The 27287-nt window shown below is 39.4% G+C and overlaps 3 protein-coding genes across 4 annotated transcripts in view; 1 reads left to right on the top strand and 2 right to left on the bottom strand.

Moving 5' to 3' along the window:
* LOC139954039 (uncharacterized) overlaps nt 1-254 on the bottom strand; it is a 10417-nt gene extending 10163 nt beyond the window's left edge. The window contains exon 1 of the mRNA XM_071953699.1: nt 173-254. Coding sequence (XP_071809800.1) covers nt 173-254 — 82 coding nt within the window. The remainder of the gene's footprint in view (nt 1-172) is intronic.
* Nucleotides 218-27287, top strand: LOC139953616 (cubilin-like). The gene is made up of 33 exons (XM_071953092.1): nt 218-353; nt 1648-1744; nt 2146-2274; nt 2692-2948; nt 3246-3414; nt 4363-4532; nt 5303-5486; nt 6618-6826; nt 7094-7259; nt 8504-8691; nt 8979-9159; nt 9638-9825; nt 10295-10469; nt 13799-13971; nt 14453-14654; nt 15734-15957; nt 16828-16990; nt 17140-17321; nt 17700-17862; nt 18476-18654; nt 18926-19091; nt 19716-19906; nt 20654-20816; nt 21353-21543; nt 21716-21887; nt 22244-22434; nt 22713-22881; nt 23414-23595; nt 24087-24258; nt 24591-24772; nt 25395-25590; nt 25930-26117; nt 26578-27287. The coding sequence occupies exons 1-33, from the start codon at nt 264-266 to the stop codon at nt 26737-26739; spliced, it is 5814 nt and encodes a 1937-aa protein (XP_071809193.1). The 5' UTR covers nt 218-263; the 3' UTR covers nt 26740-27287.
* On the bottom strand, nt 10528-13103 carry LOC139953618 (transmembrane protein 79-like). 2 transcript variants are annotated; one of them, XM_071953095.1, is made up of 3 exons: nt 12936-13103; nt 11565-11794; nt 10528-11043 (listed from the first exon to the last, which is right to left on the bottom strand). In XM_071953095.1, exons 2-3 carry the CDS (start codon nt 11766-11768, stop codon nt 10672-10674), a joined length of 576 nt encoding a protein of 191 aa, XP_071809196.1. In that variant the 5' UTR covers nt 11769-11794; nt 12936-13103; the 3' UTR covers nt 10528-10671. The 2 variants fall into 2 exon arrangements, with proteins under 2 accessions (XP_071809196.1, XP_071809195.1); XM_071953094.1 differs by having other exon boundaries at nt 11565-11774; nt 12936-13102.

Raw genomic sequence — 27287 nt, 5'->3', positions numbered from 1 at the left:
GGTCTTCGACCAGCTCTATTTTGAATAAAATTATGACGATGATGATGGTCCACGGGGGAGGGGGGGTAGTTCGATTTCAGGGCCAGAGATTCCTTTTGGTTGTATGTTGTCCTTTCAAAGGCTTTGTCAACACAAACAATGACTACCGAAAGAATGTTCGGGGTTCACATACCTGGAACGTAGTGTCCCAATGCATTGTGGCTAGAGAGAAGCACCATTAGAGACAGTCCGCCGCGAGCAGCAGGTCCAAGCATAGAGCGATAATGGGGGTAGCAGAGAGGAGCGTTGGACGGTATACCATCCTCGCAATCATCACCATCATGATGCTTGTAGGTACGGCGTCTACGGCGAAGGTAAGCTAGGTTATGGGAACTGCTACAAAATGATGGAATAATATTTTCATATCCTACCTGCCACTTAATCACTACATTTAAAACAAAAGGAACATCACTCTAAAAAGTGTGAAGCTTTTTTATTCCAAGCCATGCGATGTCAGCAACGGAGGAATCCGACCTAGTCTATTTTATTCCGTAACGGATGAAAACGTGGTGGCAGGATACAGAAACAATTCTAAATAAACTTGAGCCAAAGGTGTTTTTGAACAAAATGTTTCATTAAATTACACCAAAACGAGCGCACTTTATTTGTCGAGCTCTTGTGCATGCTCTTCACAATGCGCAACGGGAAGCTAGTGACAACTGGTTTATGGGGGGGGGGGGGAATCTCAGAATGAAAACGTGGGTTGGTATTCGAATAATTATTTTGCCTTCGTATGTACTGTTTTGCCTATGTATTTATTTCCACCAGGCTTAACTGTATTCTTGGAACATGTGCATACAATTATTATTGTTGCATGTATTACAATAATTTACTGTTAAAAAAATAAAATTTAAACCTTGAACAAAGGAATATCCACAGAGTGAGCAGGCGTAGAGCCAAAAACCGGAGTGAATCTAGCGTAATGGCACTAATTGTTTGGGGGGCTATAGGGAAGGGGGTTGTTGAGACCAAAGTGAGGGACGCAACAACATCTCGGGTAACTATTGACTTTTTAATTGACCATTAGCTATAGACGGCAGTGCAATGGTGTCATTTTCTGACGACTTAAAGTCACCTGGAAGTGGTATTTTTTTCAAAATAAAGCTTTTGTCACTAACAGCGCCCTCTCGGGTCGGTGTCTACTCTTAAATTTGTAAACAACATAAGAAATGATTTTGTAAAACCTTAGTTAACTGTTTATTCACATTCCACTCATCAAAACACATATAATAGTGACAAAAGCTTTATTTTGAAAAAATACCACTTCCAGGTGACTTTAAGGTAATTAGCAGTAACTTTGTATAGTTCTGATTTGATTAATTACATATCGTCATTGATTGTGAAAGAATTTGTAAACGAATAAAAGAATCTTAAATACAATCCTCTGTTTAATTGGTAACCAATGAAGCGATCTTAGAAGAGGCATGGCATTAGTAATACTACCTTAACTCTCCATGTACATCAAACTAGACAGGTAAAACAAAAATCAAAGTTATAGGAAATAATTTCAGTCGGATACAGAGCATTTCAAGAACCAAAACGAAGTTAACTAAGCCTTCGAAAGTGTAGTTTTGTTTGAAGTATTAATTATCTGGGTTTTTTTAACAGAGTATAGGAAATACTAAGCGGTTGTTTTCCCCGAGCCATGACGTCACTTGGGATGTGGAATGGGGAGAGTGTGGTCGACAATGTGGACTCCATCAAGGTAGTTTAAAAGTTCTCAAAATCAAAAAAAATGTTAGTGCATCTGTTAAAAAATAACTATTTAGAACGAAAATGCAATAAACAAAACCTAAACAAAACAAACTTTAAAACAAATTTTCACTCCTCATAAAATTAATAATAAATCCACAGAAATTTTTCAGAAACTGTCTATAGAGGGCGCTAGAAAACTTGATACACAAAAATAAACTACTTGCAGTTCATGTCAGATTATTCTCACGCAGTTGATGATAACCTGGGAGTCTCGCTCCCTTCCCTATCACTCTGTTTTTGTAACGTGTATCTACAACTCCTCTAAGCACCAGACTAAACCTGCGGGAAAACTTGATTTTTAATTTTCATGTTGGAAACATCAATTTTTGATTGTTTTTGTGTGTTTTTAAGGCGAAGTAAAGGCACGGGCTGTTTGTGTGTCGGAGTTGAACAATCATGAGTTGGGGAAGGCAGCCTGTCATGGCGTTCAGAAACCAGTATTACCAGAGAAGAGACAGTGCAACGTTCGTGAGTGCGAGAGTAAGTTCTTCGTCGAATTGAAAGTTTCAATGAAACTTGTTCTGTCACTAGCCCTTTAATAGCTGCTTAGGACACAATTTCATTCCTTGTTGGGCTGTTTTGTGGCAGAAGGATGAGGGCCTTTTTATTTTATATTTGTTATTTCTTTCGAAGGTGGCCGCCAAGCATTTTAATTCAAATTGGCCAAAAATAATTCTTCAGTTTAAAGTGACCACTTACTTACTTTAGTTAGCCTACACGTTCTTAAAAGAAAGATAAGTTAATCTTGAAAGTTGAAATACACCGAAAAAATGGGTCTTTTTGATAAAAAATAGTTAAAAAAAGTATGTGGCCTCAAAAAAGGATGAGGGAGGGGACGATCAACTTGTATTTTGTTTTATTTGGCCTAATGCATCTGACTTGAACTTGTTTCCCAAGGGTTTGTATCCAAGCGAGTCCTAACGAACTCTGTGGAAAATTCAACGGCGAAGGAAGCGTTCTCACCCAAGCATTGTGATCGAGTTATCCAGGCTGAGACAGGTGAAGTAACGTCCCCCAACTGGCCAAGGAAATCTGTTCAATTCTTCCAGTGCCAACTGACGATCTTGCTTCCTCAGGACAAAAGGCCGAGGCTCACGTTCGACTCTTTTACCCTCGAGGGTGGAATGGAGTGTACTGAAAATAACTATGTTGAGGTAGGTTGGGGGATTTGTTTGTTGGTTGTGTTTGTGTTTACTTTTGGTTTGCTTAGCAGCCATACAAAAATGTGGGGTTTTTTTTCCCCAAAAGTGCAATTAAAATGAAACCATGCCATGATATTAAAAGAAACTGATACTAACTAATTCAAAAATAAAGTAGGGGGTTCACATCGCACCTGTCACATTGAAACTTTAAAATTCAAATAAATGAACAAAATAACAAAAATGAATGATTTTTTAATCACAAATTTAGTAGGAGAATAACATGCTTAGTTGGGTTCTTATTTATTTTAGATTATTGACGTTGGAACGAATCGTTCAGAGGCACTTTGTGGTGATCAACCAACTTTCACATGGACGGCCGATTCAAACGAGGTCAAGATCCGATTTAGTGCAGAGTCGGAAGAGGTCTTCAACCGCTTCCATGCCACCTACGTTACCATCCCGAAAGCACCCCAAACAGGTCACTTTAGCTTTTTTTCAGTTACGGGCTGGGTACTTTTTGTAGATCACAAAAACACAATGTACACAGATTTACATTAAAGGAACGTTACAGAATTGGTTAGAAACAAATATCGTGAAGATCACAGATTTACATAAAATTTACATGGTCTAATGATGATGATAATTGAAAACCTCCCTTGAAATATTTCTGTCTGAAATGTCATATTTTGATGAGAAATAAATAATCTAACTACGCGTTTGGAGTTTATCCCTCAGTGAGCGTTTGATTCATTTTTATTTTTGCATGGATGCAATGCAAAATTTGTAATCGGGTTTTCACTATTCTCTCGTGACCCAGATGGCCGATCGATCTCAAACTTCTACAGGTTTGTCAGTTTATGTATATGGTGAATTACATAAAGTGCCTACACTGCCAGCAACGTTTTTGTTAGCAAAAACCAATTATGTAATGTTTCTTTAAACTCGCACCATTTAAAGATAATAATGACAGATAGCTTCCCTTACTTGCTGAGGTGCTGAAGTTTTTGAGAAATGAGTTAAACAACTTCACGAAAATTATTTTAGCAAGTACACCGTATGTACAATGGATTTACGCGACTCTCCTGAAAATATTGCTCTGTGATTTTCACTTTTTGTTCCCAAACACTTGAAGGCTGATGAAGCTGAAACTTCTTCTACAGGTAAGTTATGTTATTTTGGGGGTTGAACAAAAAATTGACTAGAGTGGGATTCGAATCAACAGCCTCTAGTTTAATGGCCGGCGCTCTACCAACTGAGCTATCTAGCCCTATGTTGGTGGTGTCCTTATTTCGTCAATACCTTTGTTCGGGGTGCCAAATTATATCAAAATTACATCAAAAACCTTAACTTATTTTACTCTGCAAACTCTGCTCAGTATTTTATTTCAGGTATAAACAAAAACTGAACAACTTTTTTTGCTTTTTAGATTGTTCGTTTGTATTTACCGGTCGAATGGGTCGGTACATCTCCAGCGAGTTCCCCTCGAGCAACGACGCCCAGTCGTCGGCATGTGAGGTTCTGTTTCACACCAGTCCGAGTAACAGGGTCAGCTTATCCTTCCTGTTTTTCACAGTTCCATGCGAGGAATATGTAACTGTAAGTTTATCCTAAGACATTGACTTGGTTACTATCGGGGTATGGGAAAGGAGGGGGGGGGGGTTCCTACTAGTCTTGTTCTTCCTGGAAACCTGATGCCCTTATCCTAGAGGTCATCCTAACGTGACGTCCAAGGAACATCGTCAGCTTATCCTTCCTGTTTTTCACAGTTCCTTGTGAAGAAGACAAAGTATAAGAGTGTTGGAAGGGGGGGTCCTACTAGTCGTGTTCTTCTCTGGAAGCACGATGCCCTTATCTTAGAGGTTATCCTAACATGACCTTGAAATCTTTCATTGAGGCTGACACTGGTCCAAGTTGTCCATTTCTCTCCAACACTATGCTTGACAGATGGGCACAACTTTACTAGACAGGGGGGTTATGTTTACTGCCATAGTGAGCCAGCTAATTGTCCCTTTCTCGGGATAAAAACATGCAATGTTTCAGTACTGACATACAATTGTTGCACGCTGTGATGGGGTCCATGGCGTTTTGTACACTCGTGGGGGGAAATGGCACCCGAGGTGAAGCCGAGGGTGCCATTTACCACTGAGGGTGTACAAAACCCATGGACCCCAGTCACAGCGTGCAACAATTGTTTTGTTACACCTTTGTTTAATTGTTATTTCTCTTCTCAAAGTTCTGTTGTCATCTTCAAACATTATTACGACGGACTATTCATTGTTTAATGAGCAGACGAACAAGAAACAACTCCCTTGAACCCTGAACCAACTTTAATCTTACTTTCACCTTTGACCTTGTGTAATCATTAGCTAAAGAATACACTCACAGACGATGCAAAGAGTTTCTGCGGTGATTACGAACATTTCTCTTGGACGTCTTCTGGGAACGAGGCCGTCTTGACTTATGAGAAATCAAGGAGCGATGAGGAGTTTGTGATTGACTTAGAGTATGAACCACTTGAAGTTGAACCTCAAGGATCGACAGAAATCATAAGTAGGTTTAATTGGCCAAGTTTTTATTATTATTTTTTTACCCTAACACTGATATGTGTGTAAGCACTGTATTTTCAGTACTTTTTCAAAGTTCTGTGAACAAAATCACAGGCATGTTACTCAGGTGGGATTCGAACCCACGACATTTACCAATCAAGAGCAGGGTCCAATTTCATAGAGCTGCTAAGCACAAAAATTAGCTTAGCATGAAATTTTTGCCTTGATAAAAATAGGATTACCAACCAAATTTCCACATGATTTTCAGGATAAGCAAACTACAGCTGAATTACCAGTAACAAGCAATATCCAACAAATGGACACGTAATAGTGTGACAAGGGTGTTTTTTCTTTCATTATTATCTTGCAACTCCGACGACCGATTGAGCTCAAATTTTCACAGGTTTGTTATTTAATGTATATATGTAGAGATGCACCAACTGTGAAGGCTAGTCTTTGACAATTACCAATAGTGTCCTCTGCCTTTAAGCTTTTCAGCTGTGAGTAAAGCCCGTTCATACTTCCTGCGAATGCTCTGTTTTCACTGCGAATAAGTTGAGCACATCTGTTATGAAAATAACATTGCGGTACCCGCTGCCAAAACAACAGAACTGCCTCTAGCTACCGGGCAACCTCGGTAGTCTAGTTGGTAAGACACTGCTCTAGAATGGCAAGGGTTGTGGGTTCGAATCCCACCCGAGTAACATGCCTGTGATATTTTTTTCACAGGACTCGAGGAAGGTACTGATTATACAGTGCTAACACACATCGGTGTATGGGTAAAAAACAAAATTAATATGTAATGAAAATGTTGATATCTAAAAAACGCTTTGGATTCACAGGAAGTAGGCCTATGAACTAGGCTTTAGGATGATTAGTCTCCCAAATTATGAATATTATATGATTTTTGACCTATTCTAAGCAGGAACTCCAACGGTGTTCCAGCCTTCAAACAGGTTCTCAAGACCCACCTTTTCCCCTAGTCTTAGCTCTGGCCGACAGCATCTTGGTTCTCTCTCTTGTTTTCCTTCTTTCTTCAGCGCCTTGTATCCTTTGACAATTTGGCGCTTTATAAGTACAGTTATTATGATTACATTGTATTATATTATCGATGTGATTATTTGCGTTATTTTAGACTGTACTCGTACCATCACGGGGGTGACACGGGGTACCATCACCTCCCCCGGTTACCCAGAGGCTTACCCCGATGATGCCGACTGCCACACCCTTATAGTGGGCGAGCCCGGCCAGGTTGTCACAATCTCATTTCTGGATTTTATGCTGGAGCCTTCAATTGATGTCAATGGCGAGCCAATGGAATCCTGCCAATTTGATCATGTGATGGTAAGTTCTGCACAATCATTTGCTTAATAATCATGAGATGCATCACTGGTTCCAGGAAATTGAAAGACTCTTTGGTTTTGCCATAAAAAAAAAGAAGTTCCCTTTTGTGTTACCCCCCCCCCCAGACCCTCAGAACTTGATTCTTTTTTAATCCCATCCCACTCCCCCCCCTTCCATTTTCCCCTACCCCAACCCCCTCCCCCAACTCTTTCCCTTATAAAAGTACATCATCCCAGTAGTTTTGTTGTGTTTAATTTCTAATTTCAGATTGTTGATATAACGACGGATAAGACAAATCTTTATTGCGGTTTGCATCAGCCGTTCTCCTGGACCTCTGATTCTAACCAGGTGCTTATTCTACTAAACACTGACAACTCTGAGTCGTACACGGGTTACCATGCTGAGTTCCTGATATACAATGAACCAGTACCAGGTAGGTGGTGCTTCCTTTACCTCGAGTACAAATAAATATAGTTTCCATCGCACGTCAACCATAAAGCCCGGTTCATACTACCTGCGAATGCAAGGCGAATTTGACATGAATTTGACATCACAACCCTCCTTTCGCACAGATATTCGCGAAGTGAATTGAGCATAGTTGAACTGCTGCGAATTATTTGTTGCGAATTTGTGACGCCAACATTCATATCGCATTCGCATTAGCAGGAAGTATGAACCGGGCTTAACAGGGAATGTTTCAACTGGGATAAAAAAAACATACCTGATTCTGGGGTGTCATGGCCTAGCCATCAAGTCAGCTAAAATCAAGCTCTTGTGTTTTGGATCAGAAGAGTTAGTGTGGGTTCGAGTCCCTATCTTGACACGTGTGTCCTCAAGCAAGACACTTAACCATTCCTGCTTCGTCCTTCTGATTTGACTTAAAGCCATAGGTCCTGTGTGTTGTGTAATGCACATTTAAGAACCCTGGGGTGGATTTCACAAAGGTAGTCCTAACTTAGGACTAGTCCTAGGCAATGCTAAGAGATAGGACCAGTCCTAAGTTAGGATGAGTTACTGGTCCTAACTTAGGACTAGTCCTAGGCAATGCTAAGAGATAGGACCAGTCCTAAGTTAGGATGAGTTACTGGTCCTAACTTAGGACTAGTCCTAGGCAATGCTAAGAGATAGGACTGGTCCTAAGTTAGGACCAGTAACTCATCCTAACTTAGGACTGGTCCTATCTCTTAGCATTGCCTAGGACTAGTCCTAAGTTAGGACTACCTTTGTGAAATCCACCCCAGTTACACTTATCGCTGTAAAGAGAAGGGGTTTTCCCCAATGCTTCCAACAACGTATGCTGAGTGATCAGGGGTAGATTTCCAAAGAGTTAGGACTAGTCCTATCTCAAGTTAGTACAAGTTATTTTCTCCTAACTTAGGACTAGCCTTAAGTTTTTTATACCACCTACGATCCTAGCTAGTCCTAAGTTAGGACAAGTCCTAACTCTTTGTGTTATCGACCCCTGCATCACCTTACTTAACAGTACAAGGTGTTGCTCCATGTGTCTCATAATTCATAAACTATATTTAAAAAAACTGTCTGGAAATAAATAATGATAATCACTTTGAGACGCCCGCAGATAAGGCCCCATATAAAAAGTAATACAAAATTATTACAATTTTATTATTATGTTCACTGTAGAATACTTTGCCTTCTTTCCCCCTTAAATTGTTTCAGATTGTGTGGATGTTACAGTGACCAACAAAACATCAACCCAAATAAGCTCCCTCCTTCATCCCAACCCATATCCTAGCAGCAAAGAATGCTCTATGAATATTCATCAGAAGCCTGACTTGTTTTTCATATTTGACCTTCTGACCTTTGACCTGGAGGAATCGGACAACTGTGAGAAGGACGCCCTTCAGGTATTAAAAAAACTTAAAAAATTGCTTTTTCTTTGTTTAATATAAATTTGTGAGTTTTCCTATAAACCCAAATCTTAACCTCACAGGTGCAGCTTTAAAAAAGTTATCTTTTAAAAACTTATCTTAAGGGCTGCCATACGTTATCTTGATTCATAGAGTGTAAGCCAACCAAAGACGGTTAAACCATACAGACAATAATACACCTATTATTCAAGTAAGTGATGTACCTGCACTGCATCATTGGAAAACAAAATTCTGAAGAGGGGAATTTCTTTTTCATTTTCTAGCTGAAGGATTTAACGAGCAAAAGGACAGATCGTTTCTGCGGACAACTGCCGTCATTTTCCTGGACATCGGATAGTAATGAGGTACAACTCTCCTTCAGCAGTGATGAGATGATCCAAGGAACCGGTTTCCAGATATCCAGCCGGACCATGGAGCTACCGCAAAAGAATTTACCAGAAAGAGGTATTTCTGTTGTTTTCAAAGAAGATGCAAGTCTTAAAGACACTGGACACCTTTGGTAATGGTCATAGACCAGTCTTCTCAGTTGGTGTATCTCAACATATGCATAAAATAAGTTGGACTCAATTGGTCGTCGAAGTTGCGAGAGAATAATAAAAGAAAAACCACCCTTGTCACACAAGATGTGTGCTCTCAGATGCTTGAATTCGAGACCTTGGCTAAGGTCTCAAATTCAATTTGAAATTTAAGTGAGCAATTGGTTCTGTTTTTCTCCTCCCACATCTAAAACTGAAACTTTGGTTTTTTTCAATTTGCGCTGTATAAATACTGTTTTACTATTATATTACTGTCTTCTCCTAATGGCGGTTCTTGGCTAGTATAGTGATTAAGTTTTTTTTTTTTGAGAATCCTTAGATTCACAACTGGAACTAACAAATGAAATGAAACCAACACTTCTGTGAATGGATTTACTGCTTTACAGATTGCAGACAGCGTCTCACCAAGTCCAGAGATTTTATCCGGCTTCCCGTTTCCCCCGGTATCCCACCTCTCGGTAGAGCGGACTGTTTCCTTCTCATTAGCGTCCAGCCGACCGATCGAATCATTCTGAAAGTTGAGACCTTCGCCATCGAGCCACCACCTACAGGCCAGGAAGCTGACTCTGTTCAGGTAGGTTACTTTTTTCTTTAAATGCACTGGACACTAAACAGATTTTAAGATCTTAAGAGATTTGCAAGGGGTTCCCAAGACGTTCCACAGTATTGGACATTATTGGTAACTACTCAAAACAAGTATTAACTTCAAAACTTACTTGGTTAAGAGCAATGGAGAGCTATTGATAGTATAAAATATTGTGAGAAACAGCTCCCTCTGAAGTAGCGTAGTTTTTGAGAAAGTAGTAATTTCTCACTGAAATATTTTAATTGAATTCAAGACCTCAGCTTTCAAGGCATCTGAAAGCACAAGAACAATCTCCTCCCACACAGGTGCACATGTACTCCTGGAGGAAGTGAAGAAGTTATAGTCAAGTGTCTTCACCGGGATTTGAACCCACACTGGTTTTTACCACAGTCCGCTGTACTAGACTGTACTCAGCCACCCAACTAAAAGATTTGTCCAAAACGTCTTAATTTTTCAGATACAAGATATTTCGTTACAACAAGGTCATGAGGAAAGATTAGAAGGAGAACTGCCGTCTTTTACTTGGACAAGCTCAAGGAACGAGCTGCTTATTCTAGCGACACAGCACAGCAGCGATATAGCCTCAGTCCGCCTCCATGGGACCTACCACACTACTCCAAGACCACTACAGGGTAAGAACCAGACTAATTTATATTTGAATCACCCGTGCATGCTTCTTAAAAAGATTGAATGAGGAGAAAATTTGTGTGAATCATTTTCCTGCCTTGTTGGCATCAGAATTGTTTAGTTTTATTTTATATGAGAGATCGCCTTAAAAAAACATCACATTGAGTAATTACCAATAGTGTACAATGCCTTTAAATGCTGTATAGATCATTCAACAGTCAACCCATAACTTGCTCCATAAACAACCAAACAGTACGTGCAATACATAAGAGATGACATGTTCACACACATCGTCAACGCAAAACCAAACGCCCGGCCGAAATGGTCTCCTACAGTCAGGTACCCGATGTAAAATATCGCCCTGGCAGTTACAAACATGCAGATGAGTATTGGTATGATCTTGAGGTGACTGGGATCCAGATGGGTGCTCAGGACGAGCGTGACGGCAACGTGGACTGACGTCTGCTCCAGGGTATTCTGAAGGGCTCGTTGGTTTAAACGAACTAACTCCTCAGCGTGTTTAGAGGTCGTTTGAACGCCCGCTGTGTCCATGTTGGTATAACGAACGTTGCCCACGAGCTAAGAATGAACAAACAAAATTAGCATAATAAACTAGATAATTGTTTCTTAAAGGTTTTTCGAAGTAGTTAATTACTTTATTAATTCAATAATATAAAAAATTTTAATCTGTATTTTAATTCAGTCTTTGGACTGCGACAAACAGATGTTTTTTACAATAAACCAGTTATAATAATAATAATAATAAAAATAATAATAATAATAATTGTTATGCCACCGTAAAATGTATTAAATTCTTAAAACTTTTTTTTTTTTTTTTTTACAATTTGTAAATCATTCTTAGAGATATTTAACAGAAGCTAGCGCTGAAAATAAACAATGTTCATGTTGTGTGTGATCAACCAAACATGAAATAAAAAACCTGTGAAAACCTTGGCTTAATCCCTTTTGTGAGTCGGGTTAAAATAGTCCAAAACCAGGCACAGTATTTAGCAAGCAAAAGGTTTTTATGTTCACTTTTCTTTAGTATGTTAAAAAGTTTAAACCCAAATTAACAGATTAAACATTTGAATAAAACTTACTTGAACACCAACCACAGTTGGAAAGAGAGAAAGCACCAACCATCTGAGAGTGAAGGCTAGTCGATTGGTCAAGGTTGGGTCAAAGGTTACATCAAAGAGGTCATATTGCCACAAGATGTAGGTCATAGCGACCAAGAAAATACCGGCGATGAAAACACGACGAACCACCTCCGCTTGGAGATCAGCCTTGTCTTTAGACGTCATTGTGACCTTTTAAAAAAAAAAAGAGTCTGCTTTTAATTATTTTAAAGCGAAGTGTCTTTTGGGTTCTTGAACCATGCAACTTTGTTTTAATCCTATATACATGAAGATGCATAACAAGTGAAAATTACGTGTTCAAAGGTTGGTCGCATTTTTGAGATAAAGGTGAACTCCAGAGCGAATATTTCCATGCAGGAAAAATAAACCCTATAGGAATACATGTACATTAAAGGCAGTGGACACTATTGGTAATTACTCAAAATAGTTATTAGCATAAATCCTTACTTGGTAACGAGTAATGGGGAGAGGTTGATACTATAAAACATTGTGAGAAACGGCTCCCTCTGAAGTGACATAGTTTTCGAAAAAGAAGTAATTTTCCGAGGATTTGATTTTGAGACCTCAGATTTAGAATTTGAGGTCTCGAAATCAAGCATCTGAAAGCACACAATGTTGTGTGACAAGATATTTTTTTTTTCATTATTATCTCGCAACTTCGACGACCAATTGAGCCCAGGTTTGTTATTGTATGCATACATGTATGTTAGATACACCAAGTGAGAAGACTGGTCTTTGACAATAACCAATAGTGTCCAGGGTCTTTAAGGAGAGTTTTCTGCTAGAAACGGCTTTATGAAATTGGGCCCTGGGAAAGGACTCTGGTTTAATCAAGAATCAGAGTGGTAAAAAAACCTTTCACACTCGCAGTATAAACAGTGAGTGGTTGTGCTATAGTGAGGGCCACTCCATAAATACTGAAAACTTTTGCTAACAAACTTTATTAATATTTTGGTTTTTACCCATACACCGATGTGTGTTAGCACTGTATACTCAGTACTTTCCCGAGTCCTGTGAAAAAATATCACAGGCATGTTACTCGGGTGGGATTCGAACCCACGACCCTTGCAATTCTAGAGCAGTGTCTTACCAACTAGACTACCGAGGTTGCCCGGAAGCTAGAGGCAGTTTGAATCCTATGTTTTGGCAGCGGGTACTGCAACGAGTAACATGCCTGTGATATTTTTTCACAGGACTCGGGAAAGTACTGAGTATACAGTGCTAACACACATCGGTGTATGGGTAAAAACCAAAATATTAATATTCTTTATCCCCGATGCAAATTTAACAAACTTTATACAAATTAGACCATGGTGTTTTAAGACTAACTACCTTTTTAAGTTACTCCTTCCAAACAAACTGCTGTCATAGACTGCCCTTCAAACCACACACCACACTGACTGAGTCTTACAGCTGTGGCATGGTGTACAACAGGGTCATAATTAAATCCTGTAGTGATATAACAGTGCAGTGAATATGCATTATTTATTTTCTATGGAGCCAAGTATTTGAGCAAACACAAAGCTGGGTGTTTGGCCATGGAGCAGCATGGTTCTGGGTATGCGTGGAGCTGGAGGTCAAAAGGGCATGTCAGTTGCAAAGTTCACTGAAGCAGTATGATGAATTGGTGGTTATCAAAACTTTAATCCTTTTTCTATTTTTCTTTGGGTGGGGGGATTGTGTCTATAAGACAGTTTGTGACAAACATTTTTTTATTTGAATCTAAAATCCTAAGTAAGAAACATGAATCGTTATAAAGAGAAACACAAGCACCTTAATTGTTTGATGATACACAAACTTTTGTTCGCTGAGGTTTTTTTTGGGTTTTGTTTAGAAGATGTTCTTAAATCCTTGTCAAGATTTGTTTTTTATGCAATACATGTATACATGAGAAATTCGATAACTTTCTTGAGTAAAATAACCACTTACATATTCACAAAGTAGAAGCAGTGGAATCAATGAACTCTACTCTCTACTCTATACTGTGGCCGTAGGCTGTAGGGGAAAAGAGATGGCAGCTTTCCTCCACAACTCTCGATCTTCAGCATTCCTCAACAATTTTCCCAGTTTGTACCTTTCTAATAACTCCTTCACATTGTCTACCAATGTCGTAGGTGATCGCCCTCTTTTTTCTTGCATCAATGTACCTTTCCAAAGAGTGAAACCCAATTTATCTTGTCCTTTTTCCTCCGAAGCCTGCAGCCGAACTATCCTTGAAGATGAAGGAGTTGTCCGATGGCCGGATGACTTCTCGTCTGATTCCACTGACTGCGAGCTTACCTTCCATACGCATCCATTGAAACGTGTCATCCTAACATTTGACAAACTTCAGGCCCCAGGAATTGACTGCTCAGATTTCAAAATCGAGGTAAGTGTGTCCGAGAGAGGCTATTTGCGGAAAGTCCCCGGCTCATTTTAAACAAACAAACTAACAGCGTTAAAACAACTTATTTGCTTAGTGAGATAGAGGAGGACCAGTCATTAACAATAGCCATGGTATTTTCATTGTTAATAAATCAACCTGGCAATATTTCTTTATTTGTTTGCAAATTTTTAAGCTAAAGCGTAAAAAATGTAAAAAAAATTGTTTTTATTATTTTCGTTTTTTTTTTTAATTCTTTTTTTTGGGGGGACAATAATATTTTATTTCTTTGCTATTAATTTATTTATTTTTTGTTTGTTAATTTTTTATTTTATTATTATTATTATTTTTTTTTTTTGGGGGGGGGGGGGGGCGGGTTTAAGGTGGAAATCTCACTCCCAGCATTCTCTTGATGAAGTCCAATGTATCACCAAGTAATATCAGATCAAAAAATAGTAAATTTAATGATTTTGTTTTTTATGTTCAGATTTTTGACGTTGAGCCGAGTCGCACACTTAGCTACTGCGAGACTCAGTTTGAGCCGTTTTCTATCATCTCAACGTCCAATGAGATACGACTTCAGTTCAAATGGACCAATAGTAGGCCTCTGTCTATTTTGAGACGACAAGTACTTGATAACGTGGTTGTCATGGTGAGACACTTTGTGATGGAACGACCCCTACAAGCTGGTGAGTTATAAACAGAAATGTACCATTTATTGTAAAAAGGGTCCCTTTTTTAAACTCTGAAAACTATGTGGTCATGCAATTTTTTGTTTTAAAACTATTTTTAGAAGGTATTTAATCCGGTCGCTAGCGACCCATCTGTGCATGAAAGAGTTAAGAAAGAACACTAGTGACTTAAAATACTGTTTTTTTCTTTTTTTAGTTGAGCACTGATCACTAGTGACCCGTCGGTGCTTGCAAGAGCTAAGATAGAACACAATTGGCTTATTAAATACTGTTTTCTTTTTTAGTTGAACACCGAGCACTGGCGACCGGTCGGCGCATGAAAGAGTTAAGAAAGAACACTGGGGTCTTAAAATACTGGGTTTTTTTTTTTAGTTGAGCACCGATCACTCGTGACCAGTCGGTGTTTGCAAGAGCTAAGATAGAACACTAGTGGCTAACTAAATACTGTTTTCTTTTTTAGTTGAACACCAAGCACTAGCGACCGGTCAGTGCATGAAGGAGGTAGGAGAGAACACCAGTGACTTATTAAATACTGTTTTCTTTTTTAGTGGAACACCGAGCACGAGCGACCAGTCGGTGCATGAAAGAGTTAGGAGAGAACACCAGTGACTTATTAAATACCGTTTTCTTTTGTAGTGGAACACCGAGCACTAGCGACCGGTCGGTGCATGAAGGAGGTAGGAGAGAACACCAGTGACTTATTAAATACTGTTTTCTTTTTTAGTGGAACACCGAGCACGAGCGACCGGTCGGTGCATGAAAGAGTTAGGAGAGAACACCAGTGACTTATTAAATACCGTTTTCTTTTGTAGTGGAACACCGAGCACTAGCGACCGGTCGGTGCATGAAGGAGTTAGGAGAGAACACCAGTGACTTATTAAATACCGTTTTCTTTTGTAGTGGAACACCGAGCACTAGCGACCGGTCGGTGCATGAAGGAGTTAGGAGAGAACACCAGTGACTTATTAAATACTGTTTTCTTTTTTAATGGAACACCGAGCACTAGCGACCGGTCGGTGCATGAAAGAGTTAGGAGAGAACACTATTGACTTATAAAATACCGTTTTCTCTTTCAGTTGAGCACGTCGCCGAGTACCACAGGATTTATCGACAGCTTAAGGGTGAGTTCTCGTCTCTAGATCACGGTCGAGCCGCTTGGATGCTCGGGAACTGCTCTGTCCTCATCGAAGTTCCATCTGACATGCAGGTCTTGATACACCTCCAGGATTTCTTGATTGGAGGGCAGCATAAAGTGTTTGACGACAAGACATCGAAAAAATGCAATCCGGAGTTTGTGCTGGTTAGGAGAAGATTCAAATGTTTTTTTTTATTTATTTATTTTTTTTTTTTAATTTTTTTCATCTTGTTTTCCTTTGTTATTCAACCCAGTGAAATCTCCACCTTCCCCCCCCCCCTTTTTTTCAAAGTTTTTTTATTTTTTTATTTTTTTTCATAATTTGTTTTTCTTTCTTGCTTATATAAACTTGCCATGCCTTATATAACCTTTGCAACAATAATGTACAACTACAACAATGTGAGAGATAAGCAAAGTCAGTGGATTAATGGGGTGCCCTAATTCGACCAGCAAAAATGCGTGACGTGCGCTCACTTGATGTTACATGCTCATTCTTTCATCATGTAGTGATTCAGCTCCTTTTTTAAAGGTCCTTTGGGGTTCATGGGGTTACTTCTCCCAAGTAGTGATCATGAAAACTTACTTGGTAAAATGGGCACTAGAGAGCTAATGATTTTATAAAAGATTGTCAGAAACAACATGCTTTGCAGAATTTTAGTTTTATGAGAATTGTTTCAGATATGAAGTTTTTTTTCTCAGGCAAGCACACAATCTTTGCAACAAGGTTTTTTTTTCTTTCATTTTTCTTCCTGCAATTTTGTTGCCAATGGATTCAAAAGGTTCTGATAAATGTTATTTAATTTTCTTCTTTTTTCATTGTCTGCTTCTGTTTTAAGCCCGGTTCATACTTCCTGCGAATGCGAAGCGAATTTGACATTACAACCTTTCGCAGCTATATTCGCAAGTGAGTTGAGCAGAGTTGAACTGCTGCGAATTATTTGTTGCAAATTTGTGGCGTCAACATTCGCTTTGCATTCGCATTCGCAGGAAGTGTGAACCGGGCTTTATTCGATGTTCATTTTCTCTTTTAATAAGATTGAGGATGTTAGCAACGGCCGTGAGAATATCTTCTGCGGAAACTTCAAGTCTTTCTCCTGGCTGTCGGATACCAACGCTGTCCTGGTTACCTTCTTCACAAACCCAGTCGTTGTGTACCACGGGTTTAGAGCCAAATACGAGGCTGTTCAGAGAGTGGACGGTAAGTCATCCATTAAAAAAATTGTGACTTTGTTTTCAAAAAGTCTTCAGGTTTCGACCAAAGTTGAAACCAGTAATTCTTTAAGGTGTAACCGCAAGCAAACCTTCTAATTCAAATTCTGCAAATCCTTTTATTTTTTTTTTTTCAAGGTCCAACTGATCACTTTTCTGAAGACACCGGTAGGTTTACCTCAATAAATTTCCCCGATCAGTACCCTTCTAACTTGGAGCACAGCTGGGTAATCCACAGTACTCCAGACCACATCGTGTCGTTGGTTTTTGATTCGTTCCAGCTGGAGGATTCTGATGACTGTAGCAAGGACTTTGTCAAGGTATGTTGTGTGTCATGGCCGAGCACGGAACTCAAGCTTTGCTATTTCTGTTCAGCAGAACGTGGGTTGAATCCCGGCTGCTTTTTTTTTCTTTAGGAAAAATAAGTTTTGTTTTTTTTTAATTTTTTTATTTAAGGATTAAGAAAAAAAGGGGATTTTCTGGGGGGTTTTTTTTTTCTTCTTTTCTTTTCCATAAAAAACAATACTTTTTAACAATCTCGGAATGTTTTTTTTTTTTTTTCGTTTTTTCTCCAGCTTTAAAATGTGTCAGACTGCCATTGAAAGGCCCCCTCCTCCTTCCTTTTTGTTAAAAAGGCAGGATTTTTTTAGTTGACCTTCTAAAAATTTAAAATAATTCTTCGCTTCTTCATTTAACAGATCGAAGACATGTCAAGTGGATTCAGCTCAGTCCTCTGTGGGACTCATGGTCTCTTTGCTTGGACGTCGTCTGGCAACGAGGTCATTGTTACCATACAAACAGATGATGACATCCCAGCATCCGGGATTTCGGTGGAGCACACGTGGGTGGATGTTTCCGAAGGTAAATGGAGACTACCTTTGGGGGTGCATTATCAGTTTTAAAAGAAGTTATATTTAGCTTAGCAGGAATAAATTGGGAGGAATAAACAGTAAGCAAAGGCATTTTAATTGCAGAGCTAACTTTTGTATTTGCTCATTTTGTGATGATGTTCTTTAATATCCATTGGGGGGCATGGTTGGCTTGTGCGTAAAGCGCTCGCCTCTCACCAAGGTGACCCCGGTTCGATTCCCAGCCTGGGCCATATGTGAGTTGAGTTGTGGGTTGGTTCTCTGCTGTGCCACGAGGGTTTTCCAGAACATCCGTCAGGAAAAATCAAACACTTTCGATCTTGGCTGTGCCCCGTGGTCATAATGGGTTGATGTGGCTGGCAGCCAAAGGCACCCTTGCATGCTTGCTTCTCAAATGTGTTGTTGCTGCGTCCTTCGCAATTCAGCTCTTAGATGCGAGTAAGGATGCTTAGCCTCTCAAATTATTATTATAACTATTATTATTACAATAGACCAATGCATGTCCCAATGCACATGATCTGTAGGCTTGCACGTTTCATCAACGATGGCGGCCAGTGCAAGCGGTCCGTTAATTATGACTGACAATTTCAAACATTTTGCGGCAGGTTGTTTTCTGCTCCTGAGGGGTGAGTCAGGGACCGTCAAGTCTTCAGAATTCTTGGAGGAGCATGAACTTTGGGAGGGGTCGTGTCAACTCGTCATCCACACCTCTCCAGACAAACGTCTAAGCGTTTTGGTGGAGGGGATGGTCATTGAGAATGACTGCGGGAATGCCGGTTTGACTGTGAGTATGATGTTGGTTGGTGGTTAGTGTAGTCACTTTAAGTCGCGACTGCCACTTTAAGACTTGCCCCCACCCTGTTCAGTTGTTGTTATGTGTTGGAGAAATTACAATCCAGTTAGTGCCAGATTGGAGCATTGAAGTTTTGAAAAAAAATGTTTAGAAACGTTCTTCTGCATAATGTCTGTGTGGGATAGGACATAACAGTCTGTTTTAGTTCGATCAATAAAAATTGTATGTATTTATATATTTGTTTTGCTTGCTTCCTGTCTAGGTCGTCGACATTGCAACCTTGCGCAGAAAGCTCATCTGCGAGGTCAACAATGATTTTGTTTTCACGACCGATTCAAACGAGGTCGCGATCGGTTACATCAACTACCAGATGACACCTCCAGACTTTACCATCAATTGGCATTCCCTACATCGTGACGTTGTACCTGGTACGTTAATCTCTGAAAAGTAAACCATCGTATATAGCTGGGTTTTATTCATACAAGAAAAATATTAACGTGCAAATAATCCCTGACATACTCTAAACCAGTTTAAACAATTTTCACAAGTTTTTCATTTTATTTTTGAATGGTTGATCTTCCCTTGGTTTTTCTTTTCCTGGGGCCAATTTCATAGAGCTGATTAAGCAAAATATTTGCATAAGCACGAAAATAGCTCACTTATTTTACACATGTTACTGGCCAAAATTTCCTGCCATATACATTGCTTATGACTAGTATTTAGCTGTTGTTTACTTAGCATTACAATTGAGTGGAGTCTTGGCCGGTAATCTGATTTTACTAAGCAATGAATTTTTTGCTTAAGCAAAAATTTTTGCTTAAGCAACTCTATGAAATTGGGCCCTGTTGTTTTCTGTTTTGCTATCCATCGCAAAGGAACTTTAGCAATGATATGCGCTATACAAATGCGGTTTATTATTATTATCTATTATCACACAAAATATAAACACTGTCTCCTACTATTTTGTGAGCTCTACCAATGCTGTGTTACCTTTAAAGAAAAGGTTGTTGATATTTAACTCTAGTTGTCTCTCAAACTTTTCGAAATTTCAGCAGAGTGTACCAACATCTTCCATGTGCCAGCTCTGGCCATATCTCTGACGGACGGCTTGTCCACATTACCCATCCTACCAGCAGACAGCGGCTGTCAGATCCTCTTTACTCTCCCACCAGTAGAGACTGTACTTCTTGTCATTCATGAGCTCTCGATACCCGATGCCGACTGCGAGAAACATTATTTTGAGGTATATTATATATTTACTTATGTTTATTTCATCAAACAACATTCAAATGATTGTACAGTTTGGCAACCGGTAGGTTGAATTGCACTGGTACAAATACATGAAATTACTTTAAAAGTAGCTTAAACTGAATACAAAATTATGCAATCAAAGGTACTTTTTTTTTTATAGAAAACCATCATTCAAAATCCATTCATAGCAAGCAGGGTGTTAACAAAAATTGGGCAGGTACGTTTCATCAAGTAAATGTTGGAGATTAATTCAGAAATTTCTGGATTGTTTAAGACTAGCGATTATGCGCACAGTGAAGGCGCTAGGGGGCAGCAGACATTACCATTATTATGGCGTGTCATGGCTGAGTGGTTTGGTTTGACGACCCAAGCTGTGGTATTGTCAGCGGCAGATAGTGGGTTCGCATCCTGGTCATGACACTTGTGCCTTTGAGTAAGGCGCTTAACCATGATTGCTTCAGAAAAAAAGTTGAGAAGGTACTGCACTCTGCTCTAAAGGCCAGGCTCTTAGTGGACGATACCCATGCCTACATCCTTACAAAGTAAAGGGAATAACCCTTTCTCCTAATTTCAACAAATCAAAGTGGAAACTTAGTTCTGAAGGTCAGTTTTCTTTTGCATTATTTTCAAATAAATAAGATATGAAGTTGACGGTAAATCGAAGAATCTGGTTTGAAAAAAAATGATTAAATTGTGGTGTTTTTCTTAGAATCTCCTCTTGTCTTTCCACATTGTACAGATTGAAGATTTGGCCACCCTGCGCTACGACCGTTACTGTGAGGTTGATCGTACCTTCTCGTGGAAAGCCGACAGCAACGAAGTCATTGTGAAATTTTCAAAGACTTCTTCAACGATCCGTATCATCTTGGACTTTAACAGTATCAGACACCCCAAAACATCAGGTGAATTGAAAGTCTTTTGCTTTCATTGAAATACCTGCAGGGGTAACAGCAGAAAACTTTGAAACAGTTTAAAGGCACTGGACACTGTTGGTAATTGACTCAAAAAAATCGTAGCATAGAAACTTACTTGGTAACAGGTAATGGGAAGCTGTTGATAGTATAAAACATTGTGAGAAACGGCTCCCTCTGAAGTAACGTAGTTTTAGAGAAATTTTCCACTAAAATGATTGAATTTGATTTCGAGACCTCAGGCATAGACTTTAAGGTCCCGAAATCAAGCATCTGAAAGCACAAAACTTTGTGTGACAAGGTTTTTTTTTTTTTTTTCCATTATTATCTCGCAACTTAGAAGACCAATTGAGTTCAAGTTTTCACAGGTTTCTTTTGTGCATATGTTCAGATACACCAAGTGAGAAGACTGGTCTTTGATAATTACCAAACGTGTCCAGTGTCTTTAAAAAATAAATAAAATTGTATCAGGTTACCAACCATTACACCACATTATATGTCATGTTTTAACTGGTTCCCTGGTTCAGATTGCAGTAAGGTCCTGTCCGTTGACGAAGGTGACATCCAGTCTGTCAGCTTCCCTTCGGACTACCCACTAGACATGGAGTGTCAGACGCTGATACACGCCCAGCCAGACGCCAGGGTTCAGATTGTCTTCAGTGAGTTTGAGTTGGAGGAACCAAATGAGGCGGGAAGCTGTACAACCGACTACCTCAAGGTTTGAAAGTCTCTCTTTAAGATTTTAGCATCAACTGAAATACTTTCAAATATTTTCCATTCTGATGTTGTCATTACTTTCTTTTTGTCCACTTCTTAAAATTGTTTTTTTATTTTTTTTATCTTCATATATACATTTTTGACTGTTCTTGATTTGATTCTCTACCTTACAGCTGAGTGATTTGACGACAGGTGAGAATCTGACCCTGTGTGGCCAGCTTGGTCCGTTCATCTGGTCTTCCATCGGGAGTGAAGTCCTGCTGGAGTTTGTCTCAGATGAATCAAACTCCTTTCCAGGATACGCTGCGTATTACACCGTGTTGTCATGGATACCTGACACTCCAGGTTTGTTTAGAAGCGGACGTTGACAACTAATAGTACTGGGTTCTTCTATAGCGCTCTATCTCACCCCTATGGCAGAGCTGTCTCTCCCTGAATCTGGAGAAAGTTCCTTGAATATAAACCAATATTTCCATGTGCTGATGAACAAGTTTGAAAATCTCTCTGATTGTAGAAACATGTTCCCTTAGTATGTTGAGTGAAATGCTAAGCAACAAAAATGCTAAATGTAAAATAAACATGCTAAGCAGAATTAGGTTACCAGCGAAAATGTTATAGTTAAGGTTGTTACGACTGGTACCTACTCATACTGTACTTAGCATCACTGTGATAGTCAGTTTCTTTTTTTCTCTGTCATCAAGGTTGTAACGTAACGCTGACATCAGAGACTGGAATCATCCAATCACCGAACAATGCCTCCAGTATCGTATTATATGACAACGCCCTCAATTGCTATCAACGGATCGTGGTCAAACCGTCTCAGTACGTGATTCTTTCGTTCAGTGTACTCAAGCTTGAATCCGATCCACAATGCACAAAGGATTTCATTGAGGTAAGACGAAGGTTAGAGTAAGTGTCGCAACGTTAAATGCAGTTCAAAAATTGACTCCGCGGTAGTGCAGTTAATTACAATCCAATAAGCTAAAGTAGTAGTCCCAGCCAATTTTCTAGGGTCGTGGGGGACAGAGCTCTGCAGGCCCCCACGACAACATGTGTATATTTGTTGTTATTGGAGTTTGAGTTTAATGATACAAACTTGTTGTCATTCCAAAAACATTAAAATTGCAACCTTACTCCCCTGACCTGACGAAATCTTTATTTTCTATCCAGATTCGTGACGTGATCACCCAAGATGTGTCTGTCTTTTGCGGCAACAAGAATCCTTTCACTTGGATCTCGGAGGGAAATGAAGTCATCGTGAAATTCCAAACTGATGACGAGAATCGTTTCGTAGGTTACAGGGCAACATTTAGAGCTCTAGAGAAAGAGATATTTTCCTGTAAGTATTTGGAGGGGGATCAGGTCGTCTCAGTATTTTCTTTCCCTGCCTTTTCTTTCCCTGCATTTTACCTCAATGGACCCCGGTTCGAATCCCATCCTACACTGGAGCTTTGCATGTTGATTGGGGTTTCAGTTCTTACCTGAGGGTGTGGGTTTTTCCCCTTTGGGGTTTCCTTCAATGTCTAAAACTGAACATTTTTTTTTTTTTCCTTTTCATCCTGCTACTGGGATGTTGGATTTGTAATGAAACAAAGAGTCCCCAAAAGCAACACTCAGGGAATTTCATAGACTTCATCTCCAATGCCAAATTTCATTGCGATGTGTAAGCAGAAAGTATTCCTTTTAAGAAATTCCTGCTTAGTAGAAATGAGCAGGATACCAGTCACAAATTGTACATGTAACATAGCAGTTTGGCTGGTAACCTTTCTCTTGTAAGCACAAGGAGATACACCCATTTTCAGGATTTCTCATTTTTTACGATCGGACTCTTGGGGTAAAATAATGAGACCTTGATCGGTTTCTTATATTAGCGTGTGACTCGACGCTGACGTCACCAGATGGGAGCATCTCATCCCCCGGCTTCCCGTCACGGTACGACAACGACGTCCACTGCATTACTAAGATCATCGTCGAAGACCACGCCCTGATCAAGTTTGTCTTCTGGACGTTTGAAGTTGAAGAGTGGCCGGATTGTTCCTATGATTACTTAGAGGTACGTTAAAGGGTTTGGGTACTTTTTGTAGGTGACACAAATGTCCACAGATTTACATTAAACTTACACGGTTCAAAGAAAAACTTACTTGCTGAGATGCTGTATTTTTTGTATAAATAGGTAAAAACAATTTCACTGAAATAATTTTAGAAATGTTGTTAAGCTTAGCTACTTTTTGTGATCAAGCAGCTGTATGAAATTGGACACCAGGAAGTGGCAACAAAGGGATCACCTAAAGTCACACACCTCAATGTCTTTCCAGCTCATTTCCAGCTTTCCCCGGGATCCCAGGAACCCGCACCATGACAAGCTATGGCGATTGTGCTTTTTCATTCATAGCTCCTTTGGAACAAGTTACCCACCGACGTTCAAGCAGCTCCTTCATTGGACACTTTTAAAACATTACTTAATTAAATTATAGCGCTTAGAAAATATTGTATTTAGCGCTGTAGAAATGTTGCAATTATTATTATTTTGTTATACTTTTCTAGCTGAGAACGCAGGGTCTCGGTGCCCCACAAACATTCTGCGGGAGCAAGTCGCCATTTTCCTGGCTGTCCGCTGGTAATATCGCCATAGTAACCTTCCATAGCGATCACATCATAACGAGCGGAGGTTTCAAGGCGGACTACGAAACGATATCGAAACTGGATCAGCTCAAAGGTCAGCGTTTTGAAACCATATTCTAAAGATTGCTTGATGATGTTTACAAAAAAATATATATTTGCAGATCTTGTGTCTTTTTTAGTTATTTTTTTATTTTATTTTTGTACAATTGATAATGTAAAACCTCTGATTATTCAATATTTGATTAAGTTATTATATGCTACTTAAACAATTTTCTCAGTATTTTATCTAATGTATCAATTTTATTGTATGTAAATGGTTTTATCAAATATTATTTTCAATAAATCATTTTGATTCAATATAGGCTACTGTAAAGTTGGCTCCTGAAATGTTTATCTTAATCGTTTCCAAAATTGTTATTTTCACAGCTTGTGATGAGAGTCTGTTTGCACGAAATGGTTCCCTGTCTTCTCCCCACTACCCTAAGCCTTACCCAGGCAATAAGGACTGTCGGATAACCATCACAGCGGAGCCAGACTATGTTGTCCAGATATACTTCACTGAGTTTGAAGTGGAATTCCATGAGGAATGCAAATACGACTATGTATTGGTGAGTACTGACCATGTGACGCATGACATCACAAAAGAGACTGGATCTTCAGCAGGCACAAAGTGCGCTTTTGAAGAAAATATCACGTTTTGTGGAGGGGATCGATAGCATACAATTTTGATCATCCCAAGTTTTGAAGTGAAGCTAATTTCAAAAGATGTCGAGCCTTTATTTTTACAATACGATATAACATGTAAAACTTCATCATCAACCTGCACCCAGGTACCCTGTACCTAGAGTATTTTGTTTTGTTTTGAATGATCTTCCCACCAAGGGAGCTCGGCAAACTCCCACAAAGGAACATAAACGCCAAGCTGGCAACAGCCAATCTGTCTCATACAAACATCGGTTTAATGTATACGATTATGAATTACACAAAATTGTGATTCAGTAACTAGATGCGATATTTATTATTGTCATTGTGAAAATCGCAGATTAGCTAGGGGATTCGAACCCACAACCTTGTGATTGCAACTCCTGCAGTCTAACCACTTGACCACGGTTCCTTTTTACTGTATACCCAGTAAGACAGATAAAATATTATCTTTTCTACACCCCTCATCCCAGATACCTTGTACCTATATGGGTTCCTTTTTAAAGTATACCCACTTTTACTCTTCAGATCAAGAACTTACCAGACGGAGCGCAAGACAAATATTGCGGTACCTTAAACCCATTCACCTGGGTGTCAGAAGGCAACGAGGTTGTAGTGGAGTTCCACAGCGATGCTAGTACAATGATGAAAGGATTCTCGGCCCGTTACGTCACGTACCCAGCACCCATTCTACCCGAAGATACGATCAACCAGCCAGCTAAAGGTAAGCCACTTAAGTTTAACTTTTAACAATTATTATAACCAATTATTAAAACACACAGGAAACTGACTGGGTAATGATTTTGGGTTGGAACAAAGAAAATTACTAATTTTAAAATAGTTAACCCGCAGGTTAAAGTCACCTTTTAGTCAATTTTTCTTTGTTAAACCAAAGTAAAAAAACAAAAACATTTAGAACCCAACTGCAAGTTCCAAACTAATACATTGCCAGTTTCAAGACGGATGTATATTCCGACCTTCTACTTTCTCAAGTCTTCTCTGTAGCTTTTCTTTTGTTGTAGCCTTGCAAACTATTTGATTATGTTTTGTTTTTCCTTCGCAGTTTCCAAGTGTAACTCAGAGATGTCAGCACAAGAGGGCGTTCTAACCTCCCCGAATTTCCCGTACAAATACGACAACGATCAGATGTGCCGTACGGAAATTGAGACGGAGGTCGGCACACGCATAAATGTGACTTTCCACTTTATGGATATTGAGGAACACCGTGGGTGCCAATGGGATCATGTAGAGGTGAGTGGAGGGGAACTTTGGGTTTGACTGGGTAAGGGGTACACGTGTGGATAAGAGCTTAGGGTGCCAATGGGGTCATGAAGTGGTGAGTGAAGGGGAACTTTGGGTTTGGCTGGGTAAGGGGTACAAATGTGGGTAAGAGCTGAGGGTGCCAATGGGATCATGTAGTGGTGAGTGAAGGGGAACTTTGGGTTTGGCCAAGGGGAACATTGGGGTTGACTGGGTGCAGGTAGAAGAATACAATACAATGGGTTTTTATATAGCGCCACTTCATTTAGACCACAGCGCTTTAAACGAACAATAGCAATGCAGATAATACAACAAATGAACAATAAAGCAATAAACAGACACTAAGGAAAAAGATGTTTTTTAAGAAGAAGTAACTCGAGTCATACAAATTAGAAGAACAAGTGTTTTTCAGAGAAAGGTAATTAATTCTCCTTTCTTGTCCCTTTCTCAGATATTAGACGTTAATTCTGGGCGGAAGTCTGAGCCATTTTGCGGAAGTCTCTTCGGCCAAGTCAAATCCTGGCAGTCGGACTCCAACCACATCGTTGTCATCTTCGTTAGTGATGACATCGTAACTCGAATCGGATTCTACGCAACTTATTCAGTGAAGTAAATGACGTAAGAAACTTAAAGGAACGTTACAGAATTGTTTTAAAGAACCCAAAATCAAGAAGATCACATATTTACATCAAACTAACGGTCTAATGATGATGATAGTAGAAAACATCCCTTCAAATATTTCTGTCTGAAATGCCATATTTGATGAGAAATAAATAATCTAGTTTCGCGTTTCGCGTTTATCGCTCAATGAGCAGTTTATTCATTCTTGTTTTGGCCTCGAAGCAATGCAAAATTTGTAATCGGTTTTTCACTATTCTCTCGTGACCCAGATGGTCGATCGATCTCAAACTTCTACAGGTTTGTCAGTTAATGTATATGATGGATTACATAAAGCGCTGACCAGTACACTGCCAGCAACTGTTTTGTTAGCAAAAACCAATTCTGTAATGTTCCTTTAAAGAAAGAATAACTTAAACTGATCAAAGACTGTGAAACAGTTTCTTGTCGTAATTTAACTCTACATAGGACTCATTCCACTAAGTTATTTTCTTGTGATAAGAATCTTCAAGATTCATTTATTTATCTTTATATTATTCCTGC

Source organism: Asterias amurensis, chromosome 22 (assembly GCF_032118995.1).
Source record: "Asterias amurensis chromosome 22, ASM3211899v1".
Taxonomy (NCBI): Eukaryota; Metazoa; Echinodermata; class Asteroidea; order Forcipulatida; family Asteriidae; genus Asterias; species Asterias amurensis.
Note: the sequence above shows the minus strand (reverse complement) of the source record. Positions and strands in the feature narration are given on the sequence as shown.